Source organism: Morone saxatilis, unplaced genomic scaffold (genome assembly GCF_004916995.1).
Source record: "Morone saxatilis isolate NCDOM2014 unplaced genomic scaffold, NCSU_SB_2.0 Contig7, whole genome shotgun sequence".
Taxonomy (NCBI): Eukaryota; Metazoa; Chordata; class Actinopteri; family Moronidae; genus Morone; species Morone saxatilis.
In genome coordinates this window covers 7,165,891-7,185,914 of record NW_023340246.1, presented here as the reverse complement: position 1 = coordinate 7,185,914, position 20,024 = coordinate 7,165,891, and the positions used below count along the sequence as shown (strand labels likewise).

Here is a 20,024-nt window from a genome sequence, read left to right as displayed (position 1 = left end):
TCATTTGTATTTCCATGTTCCTTTAAAGGGTATTTTCATGTTGTGTTAACCTGAGTGGTAAGTGCTTTCTTCCTGTGATGACGTGGATGATGAAGATGTTTTTAATTTGAAAACCTACTTGAACGTGTCCTTTACAGCACCTTTATGGTTCAGTGCATGCCATAAAACACACATGCAAACAGCTACAGAGTTAACAGCAAACAGCGGCCTATTCCTTCGAGAAAGACATGCAGCACCGCTCTCTCAAAAAGGAGCTTTCTCTCCTCCAACTCTGGTATGGTCTAATAGCGCCACTATGTGGCAGCAACAGAACTTCATTACAGTAATGTGTTTACTAACAGTAGGGATTACTTATTAGTTGGCGAATTTTGTAGGAAATAATAATTAATGTCTCCCTGCAGATGAATGTAGTCATGTAAGAGAGTAAGCATATAGTATTTGTGAATATTACTATGATACTAGACTTATGACTATCATTTTCCAGTTACAGGGTGACTAATAACTAATAGCTTATTGCCCATCAAATGACCATAACAATGACTAATCAGCTAAAAATGTATTTGTCCACCAAGACTTTTTGGACTGCTTGACTAAGAAAGGAAATACTATCATGGACATTTAAAAGAGTACAAACCTACAGCTGTGTCGCTCTCTATTTTTTCTCTTTCTACAGTTTGGAGGTTAAACTGAGTGTGGTCTGACACACACCGGGCGGAGAGGTGCATAGGAAAATGAAATCATGCGAAAGAAAGCAATTTATGTAATTTAGGAATTGGCTGCCTAACAAAAGTCTATGATTTGAATGTGGCATTATGAATAAAGAGTGTGGTGACAGTGTACATTTATTCAAAGTAGAGACAGTCATCTTAAAATGTAACTTAATCTTCAACTTCAGTTGGGCTCAGGCTGCCTAATTACCCCCTGTAATCTCATGTGTGTTTTCCATTTGAATACACGCAGCTGATTCTATGTAGATCGTCGTATGTATTTTGCTCAAGTAGCAGCCAAGGCAAAAAGATAATGTATGAGCTTACCAATAGAAACCAGGGGGTGGCAGGCTTCACACATGGGCTCGCCTCATAACCGAGTGGCTGTAACAGAGAAGTCCACGTCATGCACAAACTGCTTAAGAAACACACCTACATATTAAGAGCTACAAAATTGGCTATAATTTAGTGTGCCTGGCTGGCTGTCAGGAGAACACCATCTGTCCTAGCCATCAATTTTATTGATGTGTTATTGGAGTTTCGTAAGCTGACAATATCATTGTGTGGAAAAGACAAAGTGATTCATCTTGATTTACTCATTGGGCAGGATGTGGGCATTAAGAAAGGCGGGCTGATTCATCTGTGGCAAACTATTATTCATCATGTTGTCTCTTTAAAACCATTAAACAACCCTGATATGATATTTTAAAGTGTACCTCCCTAGAAAGTATCCAAACTCAATCCCGTATGACTGGATTTGGACAAACAGGGCAAACTTGGGTAAGTATAGGGTAATTATTTGCTGCTTGTATTTGGTATTGTTTCTTACTTTCTTATAGGACGAGTATTACAGCAATTTAGCATTGCACTTTATTTCCAGTATGGGTCAAACTGTCAAACTGAGTAGTAGTCCCAATGACTGGTAAACTGACCTTAATGTGTAAAGTTGGAGGACTGTTTTGTATTTAACTTTACTTGACTTACAGTCTAAGTGTTGGATGCTCGCTAAGTCTTTGTGGTGGTTAGCCAGTCCTGGTGGTGAAAGACCTGACCAAATAAAATAATACTTTATTAGTATTATCACTACATTATTAAAGTGATACTATTTTAGAAAAGAAACAAAAGACAAGTATTTTGTTTTACTATGCTAAATACTAAAAATACTAGCATTAGCATACTAATACTAATACATATTTTGTTAAATATTAGTATTAACAACAAAATATTCTGCCTCGAGGTGCTTTCAGTGTAGTGTAAAATTAACCTACATTTAAAACAAATGGACCAAAAGTAAATACCAGGTTAGGGTCAGAAAGGTTTTCCAAGTTAGATTAGCTTACTGCTATGTTGTCATGAAGCTAACACTGTAATAGAGGAATGTTATTAGCATAAACTGAGGTTAACATCTGTTGCCCATTGGTTGGTTCATTTATTTTTTGGAGACTTTTAGACCAGCTCTGTCTGTCATGGTTGAATTCCAAACATTAGAAATTGGTTGTGAACAAATTCACCTTTAGTTTTTGTAACTTGCCCAGTTCCTCTAACGGTCCCACCTCCTCTCTACCTGTCTGAACTGGGCGTGTTTTATTCCCGAAGGATCGTCATTCCTGGTTCATTTCACTTCACAGGAAATTTCTAAGAATAGCTCACCGACAGACAAACTTTTCACCAAGGTAAGAGTGGTTTCAAATCCTTTTACTTCCGTTGTCGTTAGATTTACGGGTCATTATTAGCCAGGTTGGTTTGATTAAAGCAGACCTGTCACAACCCGGACGAAACAAATCACATATCGCTTATATGGCCCAATGGGGACTTGTTATGAGTCTGTGGTTGGCCTACACCGAATGAAGTTAATGGTTAATTTGTTTTTATTGTACTACTATTGCTCTGTAAGGCTGGGCTGACACTGTACTGCCTTCTGTGAATAATAAAAGGCAACAGTTGTGTTGTTCATGGCTCAAAAGAAAGGCCTATTCCTTGCCACAGGGCTCACTGCCATCACAGTTTGTTGGATTTCAGACCATTAGCCTTTATATGAATGGTTCTAACAATAAGAAGAAATGCATGGTGCTTTTGGACATTGTCTCTTGTTTGTAGCTGTACTGTGACAAAGGAGGTTGTTGTATTTGTGTGGATGTCTTTTTCCAGTGATGCATTCCTCTAGTTTTTCAAACATAAAGCCTCAATGCAGTTTTTTTTTTTTTTTAAATTACACATTCAAATTCTCACCTGTAAATTAGAAATAGTAGATTAAAATGTAAACTTAAATCTCCTAAACAGAATCCACATTGGCTGCCTTAGAACTTCTTTTAAAACATTGCATATTTTGCATGAAAAATATATTTTATTTTCCGTTCTCTTTGCATTTTTATGAGCCCCAAATTACATCATTGCTCCTTCCATCACTTTTTTGGTCTTTTTTCTGCAGCTAGTGTGATACTGTGGGAGTCAACTCATCTCTTACCAACACATTTCAACAAGCCTTCCCCCAGCGGACATGCAAGCTCTAACTGTTAACTGTACCCTACAGCTGTATAGGGAGGGGAGCAGCACAAAGAGAGCAGAGTGTGTTCATTAATCCTAACCTCTGCACAGTTTCACACAGTATACGCTTCCACTCTGTTACCCAGGACAAATAAAACAGGTATCTCTACTGATAGCCCCAGTCTAGACTAGTTCGTGTGTGAGTTTGCATTTCTTTGTCCACTAAATTTTCAGAGTTCTGATGTGAAATGAAAGGGGGGGGGGCTGGTGCAGTGTGTGGAGATTGTTGTTTTGCATGGTCTCCGCTGTACCAGAGTCGTGTCCCTGCTCGTCACACATTCCACAGCTGTACCCTCCCTGCTCCTCCTCCCCCGCTCTTCTCCTCCTCTTTCTTACCTGCCTGATGTTTTTCATCCACTCACTCTTTCTCATAATCAAAATCTAACAATCCTCTACCATATCTGTGCTTCTCTGAGCTGCAGAGCTATACAGCTGCGTTATGTCTGCAGTCTCCTCATCTCTTTTTTCCCTGCTGGCACCAGCCAGTACATCTGCCAGTCTGTGTGTTCGCTGATATCTTATTTATAAATGTATGGGGTGAGAGGAGTACTTCGGGGGCTGCAGTATCATTGCAGAGATACTGCAGAAGAAGCGGGGTGAGAATCTGTGCTATTGGTGGCCACTAATAACAGAGACACGGAGACATCCGTGTTTGTTAACTTCTGGCCATTTGGATGTTCCCACCGGATATTGAGAAACACTTAATCCACTGACTCATGTTTTCATCCCAGATGTTTCCTAATCTTCCAAACAAAAGAAAGCAAGAAAAGAATCAACATATTTTAATGGGTTTCCCCCACCATGTAATTAACTAGCTACAGCGGTAGGTTTTTGCTTCTGTGATGGCAATATCCAAACCCAGGAGCATCCTGTCTATAATCCATGCACTGTCCCTCCTCTGTCGTTTTATAACAGGGCCATGATCACAGCCGCAGAGTATGGAGAAAAATCATGGGAGCTGTCCGTGCAGGTGGATGAAAAAGCTGGAGATGAGTCCATGAAATTTAAGTTGAGGGTGAAGGGAGACTTGCACATTGGAGGCCTCATGCTCAAGCTAGTGGAGAAGATCAGTAAGTGTCTCAGATGGGTGATACTATAATCTGTCAGCGTGCATTTACAGAGTGTAGCATCTAATTTAGGTGAGCAAGGCACTAAACCCCCAAATGTCTCCAGGGATGCTGCACGGTTGCTGATCTTGCGCAATGACCCCTTTGAAGGAATTTATGTGTAACTTGAGAGAAACACAAAGAGGAAAAACAGATTTCTATTGCCTTTGCACATTGACAATACATTTCTCTTCCTCTTTTGACTGCTAGCATTTAAAGCAGTCAATTTTGGTTTGTTTACCTGGTCTAAAGTGCACATCCATTTAACTTTGTTTTAAGCACATTACCTCAATCTTCCCCTGCTGCCACAACCAGTCTGTTAGTCAAGCCACACCCTTGTTTGCCCTACATTTCTCTACCCTGCAGCGCCATTGTTTTGTCACAATGCATTGGCCTGTGTAGCCCTACGGGCCAAAGTTCAGCTGGGATCTGGTCTGATATCTCTTTACAGTTCTCCATAAAAGCGGAGGAGCTAATATAACATGAAGGCAACTTTAGTAAGGTGGTTTAAAGAGCATGAGACAGAATAGATGACTAAGTAGTTGTCATCAACGAACAGATTTCAGCCCAGCACCAAAACATGATGTCAGGTAGACTCATAAAACCACACTTTAATCATGCTCAGCCACCTACTCAACACTGGGTATATGAAGTGTTTGTGTTGGTAGCAGATGTAGTGGCTGTTGAAATATTTTCGCTATAAAGCCAGAGCTCCACCTCACCGCCCCTTTAAACCTGACATGTAAATGTGTGCAATAATTTTGGGTGTGAGCCGCACCTTTAAACTTGAGATATGACAGTAACATGGCAGTAATAATAGTAGTAATATGTTTTACTTAATCTGTCTGTGTGCAGAAGCACCTCAGGACTGGTCAGACCATGCCCTGTGGTGGGAACAGAGGAAATGCTGGCTGCTCAAGACCCACTGGACCTTGGACAAGTATGGAATTCAGGTAATATGTAGATGCCAAAGTGATTTAATCTATTTAATAATTGGGCTGAGCTTTGATGATTTCCCAAGAAATGTATTTCTGCAAATGTCAAAAACTGTTTTAATGCCATTGGCACAATAAATACTCCAGTTAAAGCCATAGGAATTCAATTGTGTGTGTGTTTGCAGCTCCTTAAGGCAGGGAGAGCCATGGTTTTATTTTGTCAGCCCAGCCTGAACCACCTCTTGGGTCCATAATTCAACCGCATATTGTACAGCCAAGCATTAGAGGAGTAGTGAAGATTCAAACTGTTAACAAAGCAACCATTTGCGTAACAACCAAATGAATGCAGAAAAACATCCCCTTCAAAAATTTCCTCACTGTCTATTTTTTGTTTCCATTACCTACATTGCATTTGTGAGCATCTACATATACCCTTTGTCATGACTGTTCAAGACCCACAGGGGCCATCACACCTTTGTGTGCATACTTTTCACACATATTAAAAGAAAAAAGCAAACATAAAGGGACAGGGGACGTTCCCCTAGGCCCAGCTAAGGTTGCAACAATCACCACAGTGAGAAAGGTTCATATGATTTAAAAAAGAATGATTTTTCACACAGGCTGATGCTGACCTGCGCTATACACCCCAGCACAAACCCCTGTTACTGCAGCTCCCCAATATGAAAACCATCAAATTGACTGTCAGCTTCTCCAGTGTGGTCTTCAAGGCGGTGGGGGAGATCTGTCGAATACTCAGTGAGATTCTCTGTCCTTTCTGATTGAAGTGTCACTTTGTCCTTGCTGCTTTTGTTATGATACAGTGTGTCTTTGTACAGAAACATCTTCCATTAATCTAAAATTAAAACTCACCTTCCATCCATATTCTTCCTGATCCCTCATACTGTCTTCTGTTCGCTCCATCTCAGACATCAGAAGATCTGAGGAACTGTCCCTTCTGAAGCCTCCAGACGATCCCTCCAGGAAGAAGAAGAAGAAAGACAAGAACTCAGCACACGATGACCTCTGGGACATTGATTTACTTAGCGGGGGACCAGGAGGCACAGGTACTGTGAAACACAGGGCTGTTTCCTAACAAGGCTAAAAACAAAAGTTTGTCAGCACAGAAGCACCCAATCTCATTTCAAAAGCAATCTGCAGCATCTCTCAAAAGATTCAGAGTAATACTCAGATAATAAAAAGAAAAGGATGCATTGGCTCGAAAGAAATGGAAACGTTTCCTTAATGTTTCAAGTGTTATATCTCTTAGCCTTTGTTATTTTGTCATTGTGTAAGGCTATACTATAATTATGACCTCCACCATAATTTCCGCTCAAAAATATGTTTTTCTTCTTGTTCCTACAATTGGACGTTTGAGCTTCACTTCAATGTGTTTTCACATTCATTGGCTCAAAGTGTGTCATGAAAATCGGATTTTAAGGGGGGCGGGCAACAGATAGTTTGGAAGTCAGCCCTGGTCCAGTATGCAACTTATATAAATGCAATGTAGAAACCTGAGGTCATCAGTGCACATACACTGAGAATGAGCGAATAATGAAGTAGGAGACATCTTGTGTCCAAACTTTGCAGAAAATATAGATACATACAAGATTTAAATATTCATAGATTGTGGAATTTATATTATGGCAGAAGGTGTAGATGCCTTTTTAGTGTGGAAATTATACTTTTTTTTACAGGAAAAACATATCAGTATGTAGTAATACACGTCAGTTATTATATTAATATTAATATTATTATAATACTTAACTTATAATAACTTAATACTTATTATAAGGTAAAATGTCAAATCGCAGGTAAATTGCACCTTGACTCCTTCCTCATGTTGACACTGTGACCAGTTAAAGATTCTAGTCTAGAGCTGGACTGCGGGCTGGTTGATTGAACTTCTAGCTAAACATCATTGGTTGCTGTAGTTATTCTGACTTTATTTATATGGGATTCTGACAGTTTATGTATAGAAAATCAGTAATGCCAAAGTTTAGGCCAGCAGGAGATTCATAATGTCTTTTAATTTGATACATTCAGATTATTGTCCAAGAAAGGATGTCATCTTTATTCTTATGAGTTACTTCCACTGGAGGATGAAAAGAAATGAGAATTATCTAGTGCTGCTAACTGAGATCTGACAGACCACGGTTTTCATCAGTGAGATCTGAAAGAATTGTTTAGTACGCTGCCATGTTCTTCAAGGTTTCCCTAACACGCACTCTCACTGTTACGCAGAGAATCCAGTTCGGATTCCACACCAACCTAAAAATCACTCTAATTAGGACCTTTGATCTCTGCCGCCTTTAATGTAATCCCAGTTATTACCTTTCTAGTTTCATCTGGCATTACTTTGTTGTTATGGGTCTCCACCTTTCTGTCAAACTTTTATTTTAACTATTGATTCTTCTTTGAAAATGTTCTTTTGGTCTTATACCTTTTTTGGACCATACAGTTTGACAGTGGGTTGATCTCAACTTCAAGTACAGTTATCCTTTCAGTTCCTTTAAATACACTATTGCTATGAAAGCACTCTGAATCCTAGTTTTTTTTGGCGAACCTGATTTTAATCATTTATGTACCATTCTCCTCACACAAGGCCCCATGTACAGTAAGACCATGACAGCTACCTACGACCCCGAGAACGGGATGCCGGTGTCTGCCACCAGCCTTTGGTTTGGAGAAAACCCTCTAGCCGACAGCCAGCCCAACTTGCCGCCTGCAGAGCTGGCCAAGATGTTCCAGCCGCTCTCGGTAGTGGACAAAGCAAACAACAGTGCAGGGTAGAAAATACATAAATACAAAATGTCACTGAAATCTTTTGCTGATATGAATGATATTTCCAACAACAGCTCATCTAATTGGTTGTTGCTATGATTGACAGGTGGTTGGACTCGTCTCGTTCTCTCATGGAGCAAGACATCCAAGATGAAGAAAAGCTATTGCTGCGCTTCAAGTACAATGTCTTCTTTGACCTCAATCCTAAAGTAAGAGACCCAAAAAAGTGAGAGAACCGTGGAAATATTATTTTCTTTAAACCCCCTGAAATAACATCAGGGCAGACTTGGTTTAGAAGATTTTGAATTCAGTTTGAGTGTATGTGTGCCCATGTTCTTGTGTTTTAGTATGATGCCATCAGAATAACCCAGCTGTATGAACAAGCTCGCTGGTCCATCCTGCTGGAGGAGATAGACTGCACTGAGGAAGAGATGCTGATGTTCGCTTCATTACAGGTGAACAATATGCCACAGTTCAATCTGGAATGGTTCTCATTGGCTATATTGTACCTAACAAATGATTTTCCATATTTGAAGTCATTTAAATTCCAGTTTTAAGGATTGCACCACCATTGTTTGGACAGAACCAATAACATGAATACAAATCACTTTTTTATATACCCTCTTATTCTCATGTAATAGAGAGCTTAATCGCTTCACAGAAGCCAGAGTGCTTCAAAAGCCAGTCCCTTTACTAAGACCTTCCTGCTAACCACTAAGCCAGTGTTTTACATAACTTACCAAATATAAATTATAAATGTACCTGGTTATCACTGGAGAAGTGCTTGAACCTGGATCTTCAGCATAATTAAAGTAATTTATAAATCATACATTCAAAGCTATTAAACATGGAGATGAAAGCTGTAGCTTTAACATTTGCAATCTTTATTGTAGAACTCAACAATATGCCATAATATTGTTGAGTTCTACAATGTGGCTTGCAATCATGAACCGCTGTTCTCTACAGGGCTCAGTAATGTAGCCTAAATTAGTTTTAAGTACAGTTTCTGTGTGTCTTGGAGCTGAGAATATTATCCATCCGGGAGAGGGGGTTTGGCATCTTAATGCAGTTTGACGTGTCAGGACATGAGAAAAATCCCACTGTAGCGGGAAGATGGGAGGGAGAGAGCCTGGAATATAGGAACAGAGATTGAGTAGTGTTGAAAGTGTGAGTATTCTCTAAGTAAAAAATGATGGCAAAATTTATATCTCTGACATTTCTGGTGTCTAAATTTCAGCCCATCTCTGATCCGTTGAGCTGTTATTTTGCAACGGGTGAGACAGTGATTCAGATCAGTGTTGCACTCACCTACACATTGGTGCAATGGCTGGCACACATAGCTGTGCTCAAACCTCCTTCTGACTCACACCAGCCTTGCATAACCTCTTAAGTCATGTCGGAGAACTTCATAATGACTTGTTCTGGTTACTCGAGAAACTAAATATTTGATTGTTGCTATAATAAAAGTCAGTGTATGTGTTTTTTTACTGAGTAAAAACCCCTCCACTGATTGAGTAAACACTTTTTCTTTTCAGTATCACATTTGTAAACTGACCATGTCAAGTGAACCACTGGACCACTCCAATGAACCAGATATAGATGAAGTAGAGGCTGCCCTGTCCAACTTGGAGGTGACACTGGAAGGCGGACACACGGACAGAATTCTGGTAAACATATTTTTTTAGACAGTACGACACCGGAGTAGATATTAACCGTAATTTTAAGGTTTTCAGCTCTGTTACAGTAGAACATCTGTTTTGAAGCAGGGGTGATAGGTAGGCCTCCGGTGATTGCATGTCTTAACATGGTGATGTCAGGAGAAGACACATGATAATTGACAGTTGTTTGTCCCACCCCCAGGAAGACATTACAGACATTCCACAGCTGGCAGATTCCCTCCGACTGTTTAGGTAATCCCACCTTTATTCCTATTCCTATCACATGAAGATTATTAATAACTTAAGTAAAATCTCAAATACCTGTCTCTGAAATTGATCTTTTAACCTATAAACCTTCACCTGTCTAGTGCCCTTAAATCTGCGTAATTAAGTGACTTGCGAGATAATTTTGGAGCAGCCATAAGGTGATTAATGGGACAGGGGTAAAATGTTCTCTGTACAAATGTATTGTGTGTGTCTATGTTGCTTTTAATCTTATAATGGCCTCTAGGTCATCTGATAACTGATTAAAGGAGCCCAGTAGCCTATGCTATTTTAAAAAAGGATTATTCAGCCTTTTACTCAGATAAGGTCATAAACTGTATTGCAGGAAAAAAACAATTTCTTTTTCTTTCTTGCGGTCTTGAATCAGGCCCAAAAGACTAACTCTGCGGCCATACAAAGAGTACTGGTTTGTATTCAAGGACACCACCATCTCCTACTACAAGAACAAGGAGGCCTCCAATGGAGAGCCCATAGAGCAGTTTCACCTCCGAGGTCAGTGAAAAAGAATCATGTTAAAAACACTTCTTAATGTGTTCTGTGTTGTTGAGGATTCATAACCCTCAATTTAAGCATTCCCATGATGTGTGATTATGTCTTTGAGCATCCGAGCTTCTTAATCATACATATAATGTTATGCACATACTAGATAATGGACAAACTACTCTAAAACAACTAGTAAATATCAACTATCACAGTCCCGAATAAAATTCAGTGGTCTTCTCCTTTAAGCTGCGGCAGTTACTGCAGTTTCATTCTGTGATCATATTAGCAGATCTGTTGTGCCTTGCTGCTCTTCTTCTGTGGTTAAATCCACTACTATCTCTTCCTCCTTATTTGATTCAGGTTGTGAGGTGGTCCCTGATGTCAATGTGACAGACAAGAAGTTCGGCATCAAGCTCCTGCTTCCGGTTGCTGACGGGATGAATGAGGTGTACATCCGATGTGACAACGTAAGGCTCAGCCCTTCTTCCCCATTCTCTTTCTGTGATAACCGGCAATTCTGCATCTTTTTAAAATCTGTGTAAAGCGTGCATATGTGAATTTGAGGCTGGTATTGTAAATGTCACTGTCCTGTAATTGCCCTCTGCCGCAGGAGACACAGTACGCAAAGTGGAAAGCTGCATGTATCCTGGCCTCCAAGGGCAAGACAATGGCCTACAGCTCCTACAAGTCAGAAGTGAGGAACATCCAGTCCTTTCTGCAAATGAAGAGCCTGGCGCCCCCTCCTGGCCAGGCAGCTCCTGACCTGGACACTATGGAGATGAATGCTGAATGTTTTGTTTCCCCACGCTATGCCAAGAAGCACAAGACCAAACAGGTGTGTTTCAGGGCTAAGTGCAATGTACTTGACTTTGCCAACAGCCATCAGAGTTGCATCACTGTTATCACTAGATATATTAGCTAAATCTGCCTCTGGTGATTGTTTTAAGCTAACAGCACGGATCCTGGAGGCCCATCAGAACATAGCACGACTGTCCCTAATGGAGGCCAAGATGCGCTTTATCCAGGCCTGGCAGTCGCTGCCAGAGTTCGGTATCAACTACTACATTGTCAGGTATGGTGTATATATATATAGTTATAATACACACACAACTGGTGACATATTTGAACATGTAGATGTAATTTCTGAGTGTTAATTTCAGAGGTTATCCTTTTATTTGTGTTTCAGATTCAAAGGCAGTAAGAAGGATGAGATTCTGGGGATCTCATACAACCGTATGATTCGCATTGACATGTCCTCTGGTCTGCCTGTCACCACATGGAGATTCGCCAACATGAAGCAGTGGAACGTCAACTGGGAGATAAGACAGGTGAGGGACAGTTATGCCGTATATTATGATTTTACCTGTCTCTTCATTTAGGGTTGCAGTTGTTTTGGGATACAGTCAGTATTATTTCAGAGACATGAATCCTTTGTATGTAATTCCAGGTGACCATAGAGTTCGACCAGAACGTGTCAATAGCCTTCTGCTGTTTGAGCTGTGACTGCAAGGTGGTCCACGAGTTCATTGGCGGTTACATCTTCCTCTCCACAAGATCTAAAGACCAGAACGAGACGCTAGACGAAGACCTGTTCCATAAACTTACTGGAGGTCAAGAATGAGCAAAGATACAAGCCTGTGCTTCTTCTAGTAAATCTGTTGTTTGTTTAGATAAATGTTACAATGTGAAAATACAGAATGCATCTACAGTAAAAGTGGTAACACTGAGCAAATCACTGGCAAAAAAAATGTCACTGACTGTGACTGTATCAGACATTTTCACTCAACAATGGCATCAGTTTTTGTCACAATATAGCCTGATGTAAACAGTTATAGCAATGTACCGTGCACTAGGAAAATAATGTTGATGTAAATATGTAGTCAAGATTTGTTTTTCTAAATTTTTCAAAAAAACCTAATCTCTTAATTCAACTTTTTTTACTTTGGTAAGATATGTTTTTTCAACTGAAAACGTTTGTAAAAAATCATTAAAGGGTGTTTTTACATTTCACAACCTGTTTCACATTTATTCATTTGCTGAAACACAAACAGAACTGAGTTTTTACATCAGCAGCTTGTTGCGCTTTGTTCTTCCATTAAACAGAATTCATGGTAGACAGAGTCACTTTTGTTCTATTCATGTTAATGTGACAAAGAAATGTCATACTTGCATTTACAGCCATATGAACACTGTTAACTTTAAAATTCAGATGTTGAAGATGTCTTGAATTTGTGAAGGACTTCATAAACTACGTGACTTACAACTAGCTTTCAGACACTGAACACTTTAAGACATTCTTAGTGCTGAGAAACGTTCTCTACTCATTCTCCAGCTCCAATTGTGCTGCTTTAATGACTGATTATGTATCCCCTAAGATGGCTGGCCCTCTGTCTTCTTAATGTAAGGACATCTGTTCCATATTGGAAGCACACATCCCTTAATTACATAAAGTATTAACTGCCCTGTGCTGAACGGCTGCCACGCTGTTTGAAACATTTTCACCCACAGTCACCATTTTTACTTAATTCTAATACTAGAATAATGCTGAGTTGAATATAACTTGGTTTGGACTGAAATCAGTTCTTACTGTCTGCTGGAGTTGGCACACTTTAAAAGCAGTTATAAAACACCAGATTGTGGCCACCTGGTGGGAAATAAAATGCACCCACCTAGGTTGGGCATAGTCACACACCGGCCATGTTTGCACCCTAACTGTGTTGAAATGCAGTCCAGCAGTATCCTTATTATGTGCATTCTTTTATATAAGTCCAGCTTGAAAATCAAGTCAGTATGACATTTTATCTGGCCAGAATTAATAAACATTTGTTTATGGTCAATGTTATGTGGACAATAAAAAATATGTGGCAGTAGTTTGTAATTTATAAAAGTATATAATAACTGATATATTTTGCAATATATTGAAACTATTTGATATATTCCATATATTTAAATATACAGTAATACACAACGCTATATGAAGAATAGGTGAAATGTTTCATCCCCTGATATTATATATGCAAACATGCTGAGATAGTCTATAATGGGAATACTTTACATTTCCCCACTGAGACTGGACAGTGAAGGGTGCGGTGTGGTCCTGTCCCCTTATAATCTCAAATAAAGTCACTTGGGAAGTTTCAGAGATATACCTTTTTCAATTTGTATTTAAAAAAAAGGGACTTTTTCACCATGATGAAATCATGACATGGCAAACCTTATGTCCACACACCCTCACTATATGTGTACCCTCTTCTAACACTGCTGCCACATGCACATATTACCATAAACTAACACTTTACATCTCAAAAGAGTCATTTTATAAGCACTCATAAAACAAACATATCTTTAATCACCAAAGACTATAGTCGGTGCTTTTCTCTTAACTCTATTCCTTAGTTCCCGTTTATCGATGATTCTGAAATCTACATTTTAACCCAAACATCGCACTTCACTCCTATTGGCTGGCACGCTCAGCGGTGCACATCCAGCCAATCACAGCCGAGTACGTGAAGTAGGGAACCATCCACAGTCTGCGATCGTTTAGTCGCCCTGAGAAGCTAGGCAAACGAAAGCTAACACGTGGGAATAGCAATTTGACGTGTTTTGCTTTTACTTCAGGGCGGTAAAGTGCCTTTTTTTAACCGTGCCTTGTCAACAGAGAACCCGTGCAGTTCTCTGACGGTGATAGTTAGCCGTCAGCTGACTGCTGAGCTGGTTTATCTGCCTTATTATGGCGGACAACGGGGACGACGAGTCTCAGTACAGAATTAAAGGAGGTGACTACGTTGTGTTGAAACGAGGAGAAATCTTCAAAGCTGTGCAAATTCAACCTAAGAAGTAAGTTGAAAACACATTTGAACTAACTAAACAAGAGCCTCAATATGCCCCTCTCCTTTATTATTATTGAATGAGCGGCACAAACTAGCTAGCTAAACCATAACTGACACTACAGATCATTCACATCATGTACAAATACGAATGAGACTTCTACAAAGGCTGGCAGTGAGTATTGTGACATGTGTGTCTGGTCTACTCACAGGAAGGTGATTTTCGAGAAGCAGTGGTTCTTCCTGGATAATGCTGTGGGACACTTGTACAGCACCACATTTGAGATTGGGTCTGGAGGGGTCCTGCAGCTGAGGAAGCTCAGGGACGCAGAGAGCTCCAGCGGTGTGTAACCTGCTGTTCAGTGCAACACACCAGTCCCATTCATGTTTGAGCCATACAACTGGCTTCTCTATGACTCCAGTGGTGTTTTAATTTGTGCTAATAATCTGTATATGAACATGTCAAAGACTATTGATGTTACTTTTGTTTTCCTTTCGTGTAATCTCTTTATATGTTCTTCCCAGATGCAAAGGAGGCGGGTACAGACAACAGGAACATTGTAGATGATGGAAAATCACAGAAACTGACCAGGGATGACATCGAGATGCTCAAAGAGCAAGGTCTGAAGGGTCAGGTACAGCAGACATCTTCATTTAATACATAACACTGAATGACACTGGCAATGTCCTGTTTACCGAACATGAATAGATTCTACTGGTAAGTATTGTCTGTGTAGCTAAAGCTTTATTCGTCCGTGCCATAGATTGTTTGACAAGAAGCTATTAAAAAAAAAACCACACAAATGAGACACACTTTTGCACTGGAGGCATGTTGCTTTATTACAATGGAAATGAGCACTGTAGTTTAAATTGAGTCAGTCCACTTACATGGTCTCCTGGTGCCATTAATACTCACTGGTGCACAAAATGTGTTATTTGTAGTTTAATATCTGTGATTGTCATCTTAAGTAGGAACCGGTGGGCTTGGGGCTGAGTGCCACAGGCAGGGAGGGAAGTCGAAAAGTATTGAGCGATGGGCCAAATGCGTTGTTGGTTTTTGTCTTGTCATGGGAACCTTATCTTTTAAATTGTCGGACAAAATGCTGAAGTATAAGAGAGAGCAGTGACAGTATGTGAATGTGCTCCACAGGAAATCATTCAGCAGCTTATAGATAACAGCTCAACATTCAGAGATAAGACTGGATTTTCCCAGGATAAGTACATCAAGAAGAAAAAGAAGAAGTGAGTCACTTTTAATGATGCACCCACAATCTCTTTCTGATTTAAAATAATGTAGCGTGCTGTAATTAGTGTTATCTGTTGTTCCCATTTTGTGCTTTCCCAGGTATGAAAATACTGTGACCATTCTAAAACCGTCCTGTCGCATCCTGGCTATGATGTACCAAGGCCGGGAACCGGGGAAGATCCGGTGAGTCAGCACAAGGATTTAGCAGTATGTGTGAAAGTTTTGTTTTTATAGAGTGGAAAGAGATGAATGTACAATGTGTTTTTTGTGTGATACAGCCACCTGCGGTACGACACACTTGCCCAGATGTTGACCCTGGCAAACATCCACGCTGGCAGTAAAGTTTTGGTGTTTGACACTTGCGCTGGCCTCGTGCTGGGAGCCGTCATGGAAAGAATGGGGGGTACGTCAGTCCTGTGAACTTTTCTCTGGTGTTTATCTGTTTTTTAGCTTTTTCTATACAAAAAGTGCCATTTTCGCTGCCCTTTGTGTAATTGTCCTCTCTTTCCTCTTTTCCTCTCCATCCAGGCTACGGCTCAGTAATCCAAATGTACCCAGGAGGTGAGCCTGTTCGGGCGGGTGTGGAGAGTTTTGGCTTCCCCGCACATTTTCACGATACGCTGCATGGGTTTCCCATCTGCCATGTCAATGCTCTGCTGGCAGGCACTCTGGATACCACTGCCAAAGATCCCAGTGCTGGTAGAGCTTTTTTTTTTTCTCTAAATAAATCTCTCCGAAATGTTTATAGCTTTGTTGTTTTTAGATGATACGGAGTCGCTACAACTTAGTGTTTCCTGCCTACAACTTCACAAATGCTGAGATTTGCATGTGTTCCTCTCCAGGAGTCTGTTCTGTGACCTTCCTCTGATATAGATTATCTCCTTCACCATTACAGATTCAAAGCAGTCCAATACGGCTGCAGAGGGGAAGCAAAACCAGCCTGAGGCAGAACGGCAGGGCAGTCCAGAGGAACAGAGCATGGAGACGAGCAGCTGCGCTGACGGTAGCCATGAACAGGAGAAAGATGAGAAGGAAAAACGCAAAGAAGCCAGAGTATGCCCACTATTTACTAACCCCATTAAGGGCATTCCTAATTCCAGTTGTTTTACTGTCATGCCTTTATATGTGTAAGAAACAGGAACAAGCCTGTATTTGAAATATCAAAATTGGATCTTAAAGAGAGCGAAAGTCCTGACTTCATGTTTATTTTTATTTTTTCAGGCTCAGGAAAAAAAGGTAAAGCAGGAGGAGAAACGGAGGAAGCTGGCAGCCGCTGCTGCCCTGCTGGAAGGCAGGAATGCCGACGGGTTGGTGTCAGATTTTGCCTCGGCTTTCACATTTCGGTTTCTCTTCCTGCACCGCTCTTCCCTTTTCAGCATCAGCCTCTCTCTCTCTCTCTCTCTCCTCTCTTCTCGCTGCGCTCTCTCTCTCATCTCGTCTCTCTCTCTCTCTCTCTCTCTCTGACCTCTGCTTTATCAGTTCTGGATTGCACCATGTCGTAAACAATAATTAAAATAGATCTCCCGACATAAAAAAACTGATTAATGATTAAAGTATTGTTAAGTATGTCCATAAAAGTCATGATAAATCCTTGGCCATCCTCTGAGCTCACGCACAATGATTAGCACACGGCGTCCTTACAAGGTGAACAAAGTGATTGCTTTGCAGTTTCCTGTCATTTAGAATGAAGAGCTTGCTTCGCTGCCTTTTTTTATGATTGATGGAGGAAGTGTTGTGAGGGTGACATCCGAGCCAGAAGTACCAGTATTGATCTGGTTAACTTATCGACTTTCCTCTGACTCTTCTCTACATCATAGCAGCTAAATCACAAACAGAGCACAATTTTCCAGACTGTCCTGAATCAGCCACTTTTACTGATTTTCATCCAGCTATATAACATATGAAATGAAGGTCTACAATAGGTACTAAATCCTTAAGCCTTCCGGTCATAACTCACACACAGCACTGACAGGATAAATTACAACGCCAACCTACACATTGCCAATAACAAAGTGTGTGCTTTACAATGTTTTGGACACGTGTGCTTGATCATCCCTTTGTTTCCCTCATGCAGGTTGGTTATAGCCAGCCAGTATCAGCCGTGTCCAGTCCTCATGGGGCTGCTCAAATTCCTCTCCCCCTCCAGGCCTTTTGTAGTCTACTCCCAGCACAAAGAGGTAAGGTCATCACAAGTAGTGTTATTCACTAGAGCCACAACAACACTGTTGATGTCCTGCAGTGAATGAGGATTATTAGTTATCTGGGAAAGATCTATTGGCTGCCACTGGGCAGGTTTTATTGCTTGGAGTCCCAGTGAGAAATGTCCTCTTTACATTACTGCAGTGGACATCCCCTGTCACAGCCCAGAAGTTACAATGCATATCATGTCCCAGCACTTATTCCCTCTGTTGTGCTTATGTCGTTAAAAAAGATCACTGCGTGTGTGTGTGTGTGTGTGTTGACTCTGCAGTCCTCCTCCTAATGCTCCCTTTTCTTCTCTTCCCCCCTCGATGTCTGCAGCCTCTTATCGAGTGCTACACAAAACTCAAGGAACATGGCGGCACGGTCGGCGTCAGGCTCACAGACACCTGGCTCAGGCATTACCAGGTAGGATTTAAACTGAATCATGTTTTGAGTAATCTAGGTAATTAATTGCCTTATTATAAATAAATTTTCAATGGGCAGTTAGCTGCTTTAAGCAATATTTTTACATCCACAATGAATCAAATGACTGTGTGTAATGTTTAAAGGCGTCGCTCCTAGTGATTAACCTACAGAGAGTTATCACCCAACTCTGCAGTTCCACGGTTTGAGCTTTCAGCTCATTGTTTTGGTTTTGTGGTTAACAACTTTGCTCTCTTGACCCACTTTATTCTCGTCAGCGTTGTTTTCAGATGTATCAGCAGCTTATTTCAGCAAAAAAAAAGCTCTAAAATCGCACTTGACGCTACCTGCTCAGCACCATACGGCAGACAGACACAGAGACTAGCTGATGAACATGATGGAGCATTTATCAGCTAAAGAGCCAGATATTTTTGTCAGGAGTTCATGTGGGTTCATGCTCTCTGAATGTGTATTGGACAATTCTTTGCTAACATGTTTGTCTCATAAACTATAATATATCAGTGTTGTTTTGTTGCGCTGGACAAAAAGATCAATCAGTGTTGGTTTAATGCTACGTAAGGAATAGCATCAATCGCATACTTCATTTGAGTCAAATCAAATAACTAAAATTTCACAGAAAGCTTTTTTTAATAAGCAATTAATCTGTAAAAAAAAATGTTTAATACATTTTTTGGTCTATATAACGTCATTTATTTCCATTGTTTGAATATTCACAATTTGCAGTGGTATAAAACATAGATAAGCAGCACATTATCACATTTTAGAGGTTGGAATCAATCAATATTTTGCATTTTTGCCCACTTAAACCATTAAATTGATAAATTGTCTGTCAATCCACTAATTTCAACCCAAGTAAGTCCTTCATTTACTGCTAGAAGAACTAAGTATTGATTTTGTTTTGGTTGAGCAGTGTTGGAGGCTCACGGCACATTTAGCAGCATCAATTCTTGGTGACAAGATACTGCCCCATATCCATTATTACAGACTCCCACCATTTGCTCTCACTGCACATTATTTATTTTTATTTTTATTTTTTAGACCTTTGTTTTCAGCCAGTTGCTGCATGGTGTTTGCATACTTAAAGAGATCTTCCCCTCAGGACCAAAGTGTTATTTCCCCCAGCCCTTCCTGTAGAATTAATGTCTCCTGACTGTATTTCTGCATCGTATCCCTAGGTGTTGCCTAACAGGACACATCCTCTGCCACTGATGAGTGGGGGCGGAGGCTACCTCCTCTCAGGAACAACGGTTGCCACGGACCGCTCTAAACCTGCAGGCTCCCAGCAAGCTGAGGAACCAGCACCGAAGAGACTGAAAATGACAGACACTGAAGGATAAACAAATTCAGAAGCATCAAATCTTTTAAGGGCACATTACCAGTGGCTTATGGGGTTTTTCCTCCAGCATCGACGCTCTTTCTGCTGAACTGATTTGACACATCTGGAATAAGGGAGACAGGGTGTCTGGTTTGCATTCATCAGAACACTTTCTCCCGTCTTGTGTGTTCAGATCAGTGCAGATGAAGGCGTAATTCTGAGGAGTAAACTGTAAGCCAGTTTAGGCTGTATGAGCTCAGTGTATGTGTTGCGTAAGGAACTGCTGAAATAATCTGTGTGTGTTGAGAGTTAGAGACAGATTTTGTCTTATGCCTCGAGATCGTTTTTCCGGTTAATGCTCTCCAGCTTTTAGGTTATAACTTTGTTTTTATTTTGTTATCCCTGCAGGAAGTGCCATTTGTTATATGATCCAGTTGCTAATGCAGCTCCACTGTGGGTTATATCTGTATACTGCACAGAATTAAAAAGCAGTACTAAAAAAAACCTCATGT

General features: G+C 40.5%; 2 protein-coding genes across 2 annotated transcripts; both read left to right on the top strand.

Annotated features, from left to right (window-relative positions):
• Nucleotides 1–2,257: 2,257 nt before the first annotated feature.
• fermt1 (fermitin family member 1) lies at nucleotides 2,258–12,412 on the top strand. Its single transcript, XM_035678798.1, has 16 exons — nucleotides 2,258–2,380; nucleotides 4,167–4,321; nucleotides 5,213–5,310; nucleotides 5,913–6,048; nucleotides 6,219–6,356; nucleotides 7,895–8,078; nucleotides 8,180–8,282; nucleotides 8,421–8,528; nucleotides 9,609–9,740; nucleotides 9,934–9,983; nucleotides 10,384–10,508; nucleotides 10,860–10,966; nucleotides 11,110–11,334; nucleotides 11,447–11,571; nucleotides 11,686–11,827; nucleotides 11,947–12,412. Exons 2-16 carry the CDS (start codon nucleotides 4,171–4,173, stop codon nucleotides 12,118–12,120), a joined length of 1,998 nt encoding a protein of 665 aa, XP_035534691.1. The 5' UTR covers nucleotides 2,258–2,380; nucleotides 4,167–4,170; the 3' UTR covers nucleotides 12,121–12,412.
• Nucleotides 12,413–14,043: 1,631 nt separating this feature from the next.
• On the top strand, nucleotides 14,044–20,016 carry trmt6 (tRNA methyltransferase 6). The gene is made up of 12 exons (XM_035679185.1): nucleotides 14,044–14,336; nucleotides 14,539–14,669; nucleotides 14,852–14,961; nucleotides 15,477–15,568; nucleotides 15,672–15,755; nucleotides 15,851–15,975; nucleotides 16,101–16,271; nucleotides 16,468–16,625; nucleotides 16,794–16,879; nucleotides 17,647–17,749; nucleotides 18,093–18,179; nucleotides 19,373–20,016. The coding sequence occupies exons 1-12, from the start codon at nucleotides 14,230–14,232 to the stop codon at nucleotides 19,532–19,534; spliced, it is 1,416 nt and encodes a 471-aa protein (XP_035535078.1). The 5' UTR covers nucleotides 14,044–14,229; the 3' UTR covers nucleotides 19,535–20,016.
• Nucleotides 20,017–20,024: the final 8 nt, after the last annotated feature.